The sequence below is a fragment of the Nylanderia fulva genome, unplaced genomic scaffold (assembly GCF_048542155.1).
Source record: "Nylanderia fulva isolate GAGA-0341 unplaced genomic scaffold, ASM4854215v1 Scaffold6, whole genome shotgun sequence".
NCBI lineage: Eukaryota > Metazoa > Arthropoda > Insecta > Hymenoptera > Formicidae > Nylanderia > Nylanderia fulva.
This window is the reverse complement of record NW_028190698.1, coordinates 1679264-1693633: the sequence shown is the minus strand read 5'-3', so window position 1 is coordinate 1693633 and position 14370 is coordinate 1679264. Positions and strand designations below refer to the sequence as shown.

At 35.9% G+C, this 14370-nt stretch overlaps 1 protein-coding gene and 1 long non-coding RNA gene across 6 annotated transcripts in view; one reads left to right on the top strand and one right to left on the bottom strand.

Annotated features, from left to right (window-relative positions):
- alpha-Catr (alpha-catenin related) overlaps nucleotides 1-13973 on the bottom strand; it is a 63058-nt gene extending 49085 nt beyond the window's left edge. For 2 of the 5 annotated variants that reach the window (XM_029314812.2, XM_029314821.2), the window contains exon 1: nucleotides 13763-13971. In XM_029314812.2, coding sequence (XP_029170645.1) covers nucleotides 13763-13849 — 87 coding nt within the window. In that variant the 5' untranslated portion in view covers nucleotides 13850-13971. Of the gene's footprint in view, nucleotides 1-2129; nucleotides 2193-13762 lie in introns of all 5 variants that reach the window. The other 3 variants (XM_029314803.2, XR_003821411.2, XM_029314785.2) reach the window with 3 other exon arrangements.
- Nucleotides 1-14370, top strand: part of LOC114942274 (uncharacterized) — a 140595-nt gene that overhangs the window by 26021 nt on the left and 100204 nt on the right. The window lies entirely within an intron of this gene.

Below are 14370 nucleotides of genomic sequence, written 5' to 3'. Positions count from 1 at the left end.
ATTATTACGAATGACGACATGACGAGGCTACAGAACGTATCGCGCAAACTATGTTTACCTCCACCAGTGCGTCAAATATTTTGGTAACGCAAATTATATCAATAACAAACTATTCGGTTTTAGTATCGTCTAACGCGCTATTATTGACATGCCGCGGCTCCGTTTATTATTCGCGCGTCAATAATCGAACGGGAAAATAGTGATACGAGATCTCGACTTTTCGATGATTTAATCATCCAATAAATAATTAATAATTTTTATTATTAATAATAATTAATAATTTTCCTTACAAATTATACTTTATCAAATTAATCGATTCAATGTCTTAAAACTATGATTTAATTATATAATATAGCTTATATATATATATTGCGCAAAGCAATACAAGTAACGTTACGGAGCAATATAAGTAACGTTACAAAATAATTCTATTAAAGAAATATATACTCCCATTATTTCTCGATCAATTTTTAATTAAAATGTCGTTTTGGCGACGTTCCAGACTGAATTGATTCCGGGTCACTAGTTGGTTCTCCAAGAACAACTTTTATGAAGGTATGATGCATGCGATTTTTAGATTTTATTCGAAAAGAACTTAAATCTGTAATTTTCTGAGACTCGCGCAATCTTAAGACTGTAGATTAAGCAAAACTTCATTTCATTTTCTTGCGCTGATCTGGAAAACCTTGTTTCATTTATCATGAATGGGTTTCATTTTCACGGGATTTTTCCTTTCCCGCATTAGATGCAACTGATTCAGCATATATTTTATATAGAGGTAGAAAGTCTGGAATTGCAATAGATTAATCAGCTAATGAAAAACTTGAAGAAAAAAATATTCGCGGTGACTCACTTTATTTTGATTATAACGAAGAGTGAACAAAATTTTTTAATTTCGAAAGAAAAAGAAATGTTAAAATAATATAGGTGATGTTAAAATAATATAGATAGCATTTCATATATTTTATAAAGTTTATTATAAAACTCTGAATAAAAATATCTTCATATATTATAATACATGTCTCTTTGTTTTGATTTTAATTAGATGGCTTAAGGGAGAATTTTTTGCGGTAAATAGAAAATCTGTGTTGCACATATATAATGCTGGAATCTATACACATCATTCCAAGCTGCACGCGTTGTTCGGTTAGTATACAAAATATATCTCTATTTATGTGAAGTTCTGTTACTCACTACAAGCATGTCAGATGCGGTACGTGTTTTATGCACCGAAGGGAAATATAATCCGCAGCAAAGTTACGATCAAAGGCGCCATTTTACGTTTCTCATATGTGAACAGTTATTCAGAGTAACCCGGCAAATGTCAGATGTTAGATTTCTTTTAGTGATTTACAATAATAAATTTGATGAAATCCACAATGTTATTTTCTCAGAAGAAGAGAAGGTGTTCAAAGATATCACGTAGAAAAATCCGAAAAGAAGATTTGATTTTGTTACTATTGAAAGTAATTTTTTGAAGTTTAGATGAGATGCTTCCGGATCTATAATTGTCTGTAAAAATTATTAAGGTAAATTGTAAATCATAAAAATGACAGCGAGAAGCATGTAAACAGATATCTCCGATTATTATCGGATCGAAAGCTCTAAGTGTATCTATTTTCTGTATATTATGTGTGTATATATAATTATATATATTACATTATATTAATATATATATTTTGTGTTTTTATATATATATATATATATATATATATATACATTCTATTATATATATATAATATAATATATTTAGGCAGAGACATATTTCGGGAGGGAAGGGAAACTGTGAATATAATTATTTCTGTCATAATTACTCGTGGCCATTTACAATAATGACTGTTTCTTTAATACACGAACGTCGTCGTATAGACGACACTGTAAATTCATGCTTAGCCGATCATGTGTGTGTACGTGTATGAAGCTTCTACAGAAAAAACAGACAGATAACAATACAACGTCGACATTTGCAAACTCGGTTGCTCTCTCTAATTGTAAGTGTTCTGCTCTATTCACATGGAACAATCAATCGCTTTACATCGCTAAGTCATCTATGTGTATAATTCTAATGATAACACATCACATTTAGATAGCCGCAGGTACTTTCGACACTGCCTATTATAAAGACTTACCATCGATGAGCCCATTATATCTACGTATGAAACTCAATTTCGTTTCTTCCGTCGAAGACGTGCCTAAAACATACATTCCCGTTCAGTGAGAAACATCAATCTCGCCCGGCCGCGCGCTCACTAAAATCACGGGCTAAAAAAACCAAATTTAGAAAAAATACTTCACGTTCGCGCAAACGTCCGCAGATATTCCAAAGCGGGAGAAAAAGAGGATGCGCCCTCGAAAATGTACTTTCCGACGACGAATCTTTTTTTTTTATCCAGACCGGAAACGATCGCGAGTAATTTCATTTTTTTTTCCACCGATAATTCGCGTGCGAATGTATGCATATGTAATTGATTTGCCGTTTGGAAATTATTCGATTTATACTTCTCGTTCGGCATATCATATCGGGTGGGCGTCGAGGCTTGAATACCAAATGGCTACGAAACCGAACAACGCAACAACTATATAAACGCGGATAAAAGCTATCGGAAAAACGTGTGAGGGAGGCACACCTCGCCTCGCCTTTCTTTGTCGGCACGACCCACTTTGAGTACCACCGACATTTTTCTTGTTTGACATTTGCGGCCGGCGCATCATCAGCCGCGGGAGACTTTGTTGCATTTGTGTTGTGTGTCGTCAAGTGCGATTTGCTTTTAGATACGATATACGTGCGACTATAAATGCTGATATTCCTCGCTCTATATAACTTTGGTAATGGCGACGAAAGTATCATCGATGATCTCTTGCGAATTATTTGTCAAATCCTGATTGCCCTGATTCTATTATCTTTCCGTGGTATGAGTTTCGCAATTAAAGTCTCTAAGGCGAAAGAAAATTAATCACGTTCAGTTGACTCGTTGCTTTTCTCGCCCCATGTGTCAACGCGCATCGGCTTCCTTTCCTTTTTCTACGGCATTTTATTCTGAAAATTCTCGCTTCTCCTATTCTCCGTAGTTTCAATTTCATCTAGTAGCAACTGGGTCGGGTCTTCTTTGGCAAATATTATGTTTAATGCCCCGGAGCGTTTTGCACGAGTTCGTTCTTATCAAGCAATACCCTCGAGGCGGCGGAAACACACGGACATACATTTTTCAGCTTGATTATCAGAATCATGTGTACCTTGACCGCAGATATGTTTTCCGTGACAACATTCCTTCGTTATATCGGAAACATTTATTTTACCGTGGCTCTCTACTTGCTTTTTATCATAATTTCTTTCTTAATCTTTTTTTTAATAATAAAATGAAATATGTTTTATTTTTAATGATGCTCAACTCAACTGTAATATTTTTGTATTTCCAAAACAACATAAAACACAAATAGATGAGAAAATGAAATATTACAGTTTTATGTTCAGTTTTTATCAAGAAAAATTCGATCTCAAAAATTGATAAAAAAATTACAAATATAAAACACGTTTGACTTTTGGAATATGTATATAGTTTTAATATATCTTTATGGTATGAATATTTTACATTCTGTTAAAAAAGTTTATCTCATCGATAATTCTGCTCTTTTGCTACCGGACTTTAACTTGAATACTTTTAGTCGCTTCTTTTAAACGAGCAATTTCTCGATGAGAATGTTGTCTATATATTGCGTTCATCCCACGTCCGTCTCGACGTCAAAGAAAATCAACTTTATGCAGGATATTTTCGCGAAGAAAACTTACCCTTTTTTGTTTGGTTTTTTGTGATGTAATTATCTTTTAGAAAATTGCAATAAAAACATGTCGTTGTATCACGAATGAAAATATCAAATTTTAAAGATCTCTTTTGTTATGCCAATTAATTTCTCTAGCGTTAACTAATTTCTTCCCTCTCTTTGCTTTGCATGATAAACAGAATTATAACGAAGAACATGATAATATCGCTTCTTTCAACGTTTGTGTTCCTTAGTTATTATTCTATGCTACTTTCATGAAATTTCTTACACAATTTTCGTACGTGGTTTGCAACTTTAATCTAACTTTGTTCCCTTGTACTGCTCAGTTTTCTTCTTGATATATAATAAAATAGATTTAGTATAGGACGAATGTAGCACATACATGAGGCAAAAGTATATTTTATATGTAATCTAACAGGTGTAGAAATACACAGAATGATTGATAATGAGAGAGAAGGGAAGAAAAGAGAAAGAGAGAGAGAGAGAGAGAGAGAAAAGGGGGAAAGAGAAAGAGAGAAGATTTCTGAAAGTTAATTACGTGAAAGGTCAAAGAGCAAATACATTGCACGAAGCAAAATATGTACCACAGGCGTATTAAAGGACTATTATTCGTTTTTACGTCAATGATGAATTATTACGTTTATTAATCAATACATCATATATGTACTATACATTGTTCTTCTCTCTACTGATATTCTTGAGCAAGATTAACGTTCAATATTTTATTTTTACGTTTGAGTATTTAGAGATCAAAAAATCTATATATAGTTTGCGTATTTTCTCTAGCGGATTCAAACTTTGGTGATTTTCTTTTATCGATTCTTTAGATTGAAAGAATTCTTCTATTTGTCGCCAAGTTTTTGTTCGAGTAAGTTTTTTTCTTTCTCTGTTAAGATTACTTCAAGCTAAAATTATTGAAAGATACGAAATTTAACAAGAGACATTTGCGTTAGAATTGTTTAATTATACGGTTCTGTAGACAACAAGATACGAAAGTTTGCATTATAGTAAAAATAATGTTGTTATCTTTAGCATGTAATATAACACTGAAAAATATAATTACAATTCTACATAATTTCGAATTATTAATCACATATATTATAACATTCGAATTTTACATTGCAAATGTCTATTCTGCATATTTTTCATTTTTCTTTTGTCATTTTTTACCGTCGCGAGTCCTTTAATGATCGCATATATTTCCTCATTTACGATCCCGTACTTTAGATTCGCGTTTCTCCATCTCTCTTTCTCTTTTCCTTTCTCTCTCTATCTTTTCTTCTATTATAATAAAACGAACTCTGCACAATGCGAAGACGTCGAGAATGCAATGACGCCTCTATCGAGCGGTCTCTTCGCACTTGGAAGCTAAGCGAAGATCTTGGCCAGGTGGTGAAATTTCCCGACAAAATGGCTGTTTTCTGCGCCGCTTTTCGCTGGTCTATTGTGTGAAAAGTGTTTTGCTGGTTTTATATATATATATATTAAAGGCGTTTCAAACATCGAATTTCAGCAGGATATTTTTCTCTTTGCTGTATATATACGAGAAATTTTTTATATATAATTCTGCCGAATTATTCGCACCGAGAATAATTCTCGAATTTCAATAATGATATCAAACGCACGCAAGATTTTCGGCTACAGCGGATAGTAATATTAGCAAATTGAAATATAAAGGATATTTTTCTCTTTGCTGTTTATATACGAGAAATTTTTCATATATAATTCTGCCAAATTATTCGCACCGAGAATAATTCTCGAATTTCAATAATGATATCAAACGCACGCAAGATTTTCGGCTACAGCGGGTAGTAATATTAGCAAACTGAAATATAAAGCGAAAGGATAAAATGAAATAGCTAAAGCAATTAAAATTTAAAGTGGCAATTAAAAATTTTGATTTACTCACATTTAATTTTCCCAATTTATATTCTTTTTGCGCATTTTACGTACGTCGAAAGAGAGTCGAAATATCACCAGATTACTGTTAGATGACGTGAACGGATAATCAGATGATCAAATTTTTTTACACGAATGCTTTAAAGTTGAAAAATTTCCAGCGGAATTATCGGAAAACTGGCAACGACTGAAACGCGATTAGTATTATTGGCCTGTCAATCCTTTACGCTCGTCTGTACAAAAAAGCCTTCCTAGGAAGGGCTTAAATGATGCACATGCCGATCGATGTGACCCATTCTATATACGCGTATCATACAAGAATCGGTGACTTTCCTTTAACTCGAAGGTACCGTTGATCGACTGGACTGCTGTCGGATAGGCCGACAGTCAATATTGATAAAATGGCTCCTGGTGTGTGTGCTTGATCTGTCCTCAAATAAGAAATTCCATCTTCGTACAACGCTATTTATTGCGCCTCGGCGAACGTCGCTCGAGGATGCAAATGGCAACCGCGAATGGGAGATTACTTTCTTCGTACTTCTACGTGTATATAAAGCAAATTAAACGAGAAAGTCAGGAAAAATTGAAATATGTATCATATGCGAGAGTTACGTTATATACGAGAGAAATGTTTGAGATATACGGAAAAATGTGTCGAGTACCAACGTCACTCGACGAATTTTTGCTTTAGTTAAATTCGCTTTCAGTCGCGAGTACATGTGTTGTTCACTTATCCACTTTACTATTTTCAGTTTTTCGAAATTAATTATTGTTTTATTTAGCATCCTTTTTAAAATTTTCTTTGAATAATATAAAATGTATTTTAATAGAATTTCTGTTATGAATTTAGCAACTTGTGTTGCTTTCACACAATAACTGATTTCGAAATTGTGTGCGAATAGTGCAGAGAGTAGCTTGAGAAAGTCTTGTCACGTCGCGGTCGAAAATGCGACGTGTATATCCAACTAATATTACGTAATATTTCGTGAAATAACGTTTCAAAAAAATTGTCTTATTTCACCTTTGAAAAATTATGTTTAGAGAGAAAAAGCTCCACAAGTGAAGCTTTTTAAATGGAGGTCAAATATCAGTATTCCGCATCATTTTTGCGTTCGCAGCCATCAGAGTTAGAATTAATTTGAGAGTAGATCGCAGATCAGGGTTAATTGGATTGGTCGAAGAAAACTATTTCGGAAAAATTCTGTCTTATATATATTTTCTACGTTTTGCCCACCGTTTACCGTCATCATTTCGATTAGTAGTCAATATACGTGTATATAGTCCGCCTAATGTGGAATTTACAATAAGCAAGAGAGGGGGAGAGAGAGTAATGGAACTGCCGCGAGAGAGATACAAACATGAAGGCGAATGAATATGAATAAGGCGAATGGAAATGGGTAATTTTGGCCGGCGTGCCGCGCGAGAGATGTAAGTAGATATTTTCAGCACGCCGCTGCTATACGCGCGCAATGTTTGAAGCGTCATTTAACTATCTTTGTAGTCGCAGCTAATGAAGAATTTCCTCTTTGGCGTGAAACATACGCTGTTGTTGTAATAGACTGATGGTAGCGGCAGCCAAATTACCGTACATTTAATTTCGTCTGATATATATTTATGTATACGAGGGTGCGTGCGTGTTATAAAAACCATATATATTGTATAATAGTTTTCGTTGGTGAGGTCGCGAAATTGCTTTCAATTAATCGATTGACATTTCTCATTATGGTATAATTTTCTACAAATATTAATACTCTATATCGATCACGATTCTAAGAGATGTTTGAAGATTAGGAAATTTACACGAAATTATTCCAATTAGATTCGATACATTTTTTAAATAAAATCTTACACATTTATTGACTTGCTTTTAAAAGTTAAGGATAGAATTCTCGGAAATTCTGTTAAACTTCAAGGTGTCAGACGAGAAAACTATTACTATCCAGAAGCGATTTAATAAGAGGTTACTTTGATGTGCGAACTCAATCGAAACGCGCAAAAGCAATACCGTGAGTGAAATTGCTCGGACAGCGTGATGGAATACGACGATATGTAGTGCATTGAAAGAAAGAAAGAGCATGATAGTCGGCACAAGATGTAAGTCATGAGGAAAATATAAACAGATATATAAATAGAACAAAAATATATAAAAAGTATTATATATATATTTTTATAAATCATTGTGTCTTCTCCTAATCCGAATCATTTCTCAAGAAATCTAGCGATTTGTTCCCGATATTCCGAATTTTTCTAAAAGAGTAACAGTACAATCTGTGATTTTTTCGGATTGAAGAGCACAGAAAAAACAGTATCCTTGAAAGAATGCAAATATGCCTTGATTCAAGTATATTTTATCCTTATAATAGCGCTAAATATAAATAATTTTGGATAAAGGATAATTTATCCTTAAAACCAAGTGCAAAATATTCTTGGTTGAAGCTGAAATTTACTTATAAATATTGCGAGGACAAGTGACAAGTGAGCATTGGATATAAGCGGTACTTTCAAGTATATATAATAATTCTTAGTTCAAATGTGACTAAGTTTGTTTTTACCATATGCGATTTTTCAAACAAGAATATATCTTAAGGATAAAATATACTTCACACAAACTTATTTATTATTAAGGCAAATAAAAATTTGTGATTACAAAGAGCATTCTATGCTTAAATCAATCAAATAGCGTTCGAGAATAAAAATATACTTGAATCAAGGATTCCTTTTTTCTGTGTATTTTTATAAGTCATTGTGTCTTCTCCTAATCCGAATAATCATTTCTCAAGAAATCTATCGATTTTTTCCCGATATTCCGAATTTTTTCTAAAAGAGTAACAGTACAATCTGTGATTTTTTCGGATTGAAGAGCACAGAAAAAACAGTATCCTTGAAAGAATGCAAATATGCCTTGATTCAAGTTATTTTATCCTTATAATAGCACCAAATATAAATAATTTTGGATAAAGGATAATTTATCCTTAAAACAAAGTGCAAAATATTCTTGGTTCAAGCTGAAGTTTACTTATAAATATTGCGAGGACAAGTGACAAGTGAGCATTGGATATAAGCGGTACTTTCAAGTATATATAATAATTCTTAGTTCAAATGTGACTAAGTTTGTTTTTACCATATGCGATTTGTCAAACAAGAATATATCTTAAGGATAAAATATATTTCACACAAACTTATTTATTATTAAGGCAAATGAAAATTTGTGATTACAAAGAGCATTCTATGCTTAAATCAATCAAATAGCGTTCAAGAATAAAAATATACTTGAATAATCAAGGATTCCTTTTTTCTGTGTATTTTTATAAGTCATTGTGTCTTCTCCTAATCCGAATAATCATTTCTCAAGAAATCTATCGATTTTTTCCTGATATTCCGAATTTTTCTAAAAGAGTAACAGTACAATCTGTGATTTTTTCGGATTGAAGAGCACAGAAAAAACAGTATCCTTGAAAGAATGCAAATATGCCTTGATTCAAGTATATTTTATCCTTATAATAGCGTCAAATATAAATAATTTTGGATAAAGGATAATTTATCCTTAAAACAAAGTGCAAAATATTCTTGGTTGAAGCTGAAATTTACTTATAAATATTGCGAGACAAGTGACAAGTGAGCATTGGATATAAGCGGTACTTTCAAGTATATATAATAATTCTTAGTTCAAATGTGACTAAGTTTGTTTTTACCATATGCGATTTTTAAAACAAGGATAAAATATACTTTACACAAACTTATTTATTATTAAGGCAAATGAAAATTTGTGATTACAAAAAGCATTCTATGCTTAAATCAATCAAATAGCGTTCGAGAATAAAAATATACTTGAATCAAGGATTCTTTTTTTTCTGTGTATTTTTATAAGTCATTGTGTCTTCTCCTAATTCGAATAATCATTTCTCAAGAAATCTATCGATTTTTTCCCGATATTCCGAATTTTTTCTAAAAGAGTAACAGTACAATCTGTGATTTTTTCGGATTGAAGAGCGATACGGGGCGCGAAGGACACGGTTGCTTACAAAGTTGGCGGCCAGTAGTGAGGGTCAATAGAAAATCCGGCGCGAGTTGAAGTCGTGACGGAAATCGGTAAGAAATCGGCTTAAAGCCCTGCGAAGGCAAAGTAAGTAGAGTAGCAGCGGTATAGAGTAAGGGTGAAAAAGTAGAGAAGAAGGTGACACGCGGAGAAGGTAGCTCGAGAAGAAAAGAAGAAGGGATAGAAGCGGAAGGTCCGAGCGGGGGCAGCTAGGCGGCAGCTCTAACAAGTGGCTGCAGCTCGTAACGATCGCCCTCTGTGTCATGCACCAGCCAAGCCACTCGTACGCCCTCCTAACCCAAGGGGGTTAACCAAGACACATACACAGAGATTTCCGTGTGCACGTATGCACACGCCGCCAGAAATATCGATAAACACGACACGAAGGTCGACCACGAGCGGGCGATCGGCACCCCTCTTCCACACTCTCGAAATAACTTGCGTCAATTTCCTTTTCGTTCTTCTTTTTTACTCCAGTCTCGCGTTCCCGTTTTATCGATGATAATTATCGCGAGTCAGGCGATTCGAGATCGATGCGCGAAACTATATCGACTCCATCTCCCTTTATTCTCTCTCTCTCTGTCTTTCTTTGCGGTCTTTTTTTTTAGCAGCACTATCGACTTTAAACTAGTTGGCTGGAAATTGGTATGTGGGGTGTCGGATCAACGACTACTGGTTTAAATTAAGTTGGAACTTTGCGGAGAAACGAGGGAAAAAAAAAAGAGAATTCCTTCGGTCTAGCTTGGCGTTTCGTTTATTTTCTCGCGTGCCACGGATATAACAATTTCTTTGGACACGGAGAGATCGAAGAACTCGACTTCCTCCTTCCTCTCCACCTTTCCTCTTCCCTCCCCGAGATTGCTTGAGAGACAGAGTCGATTCGACGGAAATCGGCTTGCGCAATCCCTTTTTTTTTTTTTTAGATACGGTCGGCTTTGATGACGCGGTAAAAGTGTGAATTAGATCGACCCCTGTTTTATTTGACAAGATTAACCGCGAAATGAAATGCGGTTTCTTTTGAAAGCTCCAACAAGGGTCTTGTCAATGTTAAGGAAGGGTAGGTTCGTTATCGGAAAAGATAGTTATTGGAGATATTTCACGTTCTTTTCTCTTTGAAGCTTAAATTCTTTTCTTCGGGAAGCTGCTTTTTTAAATTGGTCGAATAGTTTTTATCTTTTATTTTTTTCTTCATTTAACGATGCACCGCGATTATATCGCAAATTTTTTATTCGACACATTTGATAAGTCAGTTAATTTCCATCAATTTCGGCGACATGTATCGCCGGTTGATGATAATTCGCTGCATGTGTTTTTATCGGATAATGAAAAACGAATTTTCTATATATATATATATATATAGTATACGTTGAAGCGAAAATATACACTCCATTTAATTGAACGTTCTGATTTCGAATGAGTTATTCATATATGCGTGCATATACATGTATATACGTTTTATATATACGTAAGTGCGGTCTACTGCATGCGGTGGTGCATTGTGCATTCATGTCTTTGTCGAAAGATACATTTCAGTCGCGTATTCCAGAAGAAAATATCAATTCATGTAAAACTCTCTATATAAATACGAGAAAACGTCTAATGACGATTATAAATTGGTACAATACTATATATGTATTCACAATGTACGAAGCAAATATTGATTTACATTTTGCGCATAAATAAACGTTAATAGTTGGACGCGATGCACAAATAGTATCCGTACAATGTTAATCGAACGAAAATTTAACTGAATCAATAAATAGAAATTTGGTTTGAAGACGAGAAATGTTTAATTTTGAAGTTTGCGTGTTGTAAAATTCCTCGATCGTGCCGTTGGAAAACCCGGGGAGGAGAAACGGTCTATTCTTTGATCGCGAACGGTCGTTTGGAGGCCTTTGACCCGCGGCCTTTGGTCCGCAGATCCCTGTATGCGGCTCACGTGCGTGCATCGCGCACGTGCCGGTGATTATGCAACGAGGGTGCAGCGTAAATTCGCCGTAATTCCACGAAAATACCGGTGTCGGCACCGACAAGCAGCGTGAGAGAGGTGAGCGTGCGCCACAAGAGTTGAAGTGAGCAACGTCGAGGAAAAAGAGAAATATGTGCAGAGAGCGTAAGAGAGAGAGAGAGAGAGAGAGAGAAAGAGAGAGAAAGAAAGATAAGATGGTTGAAGAGAACGACAGAGACGGTGGACCACCCGAAATATCCGCGTGTTTCGTGACAAGTGGAACAGTATTAAACACATGCCTGGCCAATCGGAATTGTCAAACCTCGCGAAATAGCATCCCTCGGATGCTTAATAGCTTTAAGCATGTTACATGTAACGTATATGTTAGTTGTAATTTCCCACTCATAGATGTAACATTTTTAATATTACGTATATTACATTGTAGTTACATTGTCATTATATCCCAAGATAGCGCTGACTTATCAATACATCAATGTGGTATTTGGTATATAATTACAATATAACTACAATGTAATATATGTTATATTAAAATGTTACATCTATGAGTGGGAAATTACAACTAACATGGATGTTACATGTAACGTACACGTTACATTACCTGTTATATTTCGTTTTATTATAGTAATGTAACAATTATATATCGATGTTTGCTGGGATATTATACCCAGCAAACACAGTATATAAATGTTATATACTTAAGCATGTTACATGTAACGTATATGTTAGTTGTAATTTCCCACTCATAGATGTAACATTTTTAATATTACGTATATTACATTGTAGTTACATTGTCATTATATCCCAAGATAGCACTGACTTATCAATACATCAATGTGGTATTTGGTATATAATTACAATATAACTACAATGTAATATATGTTATATTAAAATGTTACACATCTATGAGTGGGAAATTACAACTAACATGGATGTTACATGTAACGTACACGTTACATTACCTGTTATATTTCGTTTTATTATAGCAATGTAACAATTATATATCGTGTTTGCTGGGAATTACTCCCAGCAACCATATATAATGTTATATCTAGCATGTTACATGTAACGTATATGTTAGTTGTAATTTCCCACTCATAGATGTAACATTTTTAATATTACGTATATTACATTGTAGTTACATTGTCATTATATCCCAAGATAGCACTGACTTATCAATACATCAATGTGGTATTTGGTATATAATTACAATATAACTACAATGTAATATATGTTATATTAAAATGTTACCATCTATGAGTGGGAAATTACAACTAACATGGATGTTACATGTAACGTACACGTTACATCACCTGTTATATTCCGTTTTATCATAACAATTATATATCGGTGTTTGCTGGGAGAGTATAGCGTCACTCGGCCGACCTGACATTTGCGAGCGTGCGTCCGAAGAGAGAATGAGAAACGGTCCACGGGAACCGTGTGACGAAGTTCTCTATACTTGGGAGAGAGAGAGCGAAAGCGTGAAAATTGCCTCGACTATTTCTAATTTCGGAGTAGCGTCATATAGCGTGAGCGTGAGAGACGCGTCTCGAGTTCGTCTTCTTCTTCTCGTCCGCGCGCGCGTCACACGCTCTTACAAGGTTTCTCTCCAGGAGATTCACCGTTCCGCTTCCCTTCACGGGTGCACGCGCACCCATTTCGCCGTCTCGTCATCTTCATCGCGCGCAGCCCTACACCCGTCTTTCCCGACTTCCCCGTCGTCGCGCTCTACGTATATAACGTATATAACGTCGCACGCAGCATTCGCACGCGCGATTGGGATAACGCGAGAGAAGGATGGAATGGGATAACTCCAGGGTGGAAAAAAGGGAAATTATCCGAAATCTATTCGTGTTAGAGAGAACAAAAATGCGAGAGAGGCGCAACGTCACGCAGACCCGAAAACGAGAGCGCGAGACAGCGACGGAGAAAGAGATAGAGATAGATAGATAGAGAGAGAGAGTGAGTGAAGGGGATGCAGACAGAAAGAGACAGACAGGAAAGAGACGGCGCGCCGCCGGTGCGAACGAAAATTGTCCGGTCGCCGCGTGCGGTTTTCACGCGGAAACACGTCTTACCTGCTTCACTAGCGGGAGTAGTGTCTGTTCTATGCTACGGGTCTTAATCTCTAGGGTGGCTGGGTCTACGGGGTCGGGTGTCGCCATGATTCGAACACAACTCCGTGCTCCGTAGACTCGAGCCGAGGCGAGAGGGTTCGTTGCACCCCTCCTACCCCCGCCCGCGTGCCCGGCACGACTGCCACCCTCGTCCCCGCCGCTGCTGGCCACCGGATGTTTACCCCCACCCTACAGCCCAGCCCCAATGGTCGAACCCCGTGCCGGTATACCTCTGTGACGAGGGCGACGTCGCGCGACGACGACGACGACGCCGACGCAACTACCGTCGTCGGCCGCGCCGGTCGTCGTGTCGGAGCGTTGGGCGTCGCGACGCCGCGACCCCTAGCCATCTCTCGGTTCCGCCTGCAACGCTCATCGTCGACACCCCCAACCTTGACGGCCGCCAGTAAGCCGGAATCCAATATGGAAAAAATAGTATTCTTGAAAGAATGCAAATATGCCTTGATTTAGGTATATTTTATTCTTATAATTTATTTCAAAATTAATTATTGTTTTATTTAGCATTCTTTTTTTTTTAATTTTCTTTGAATAGTATAAAATGTATTTTA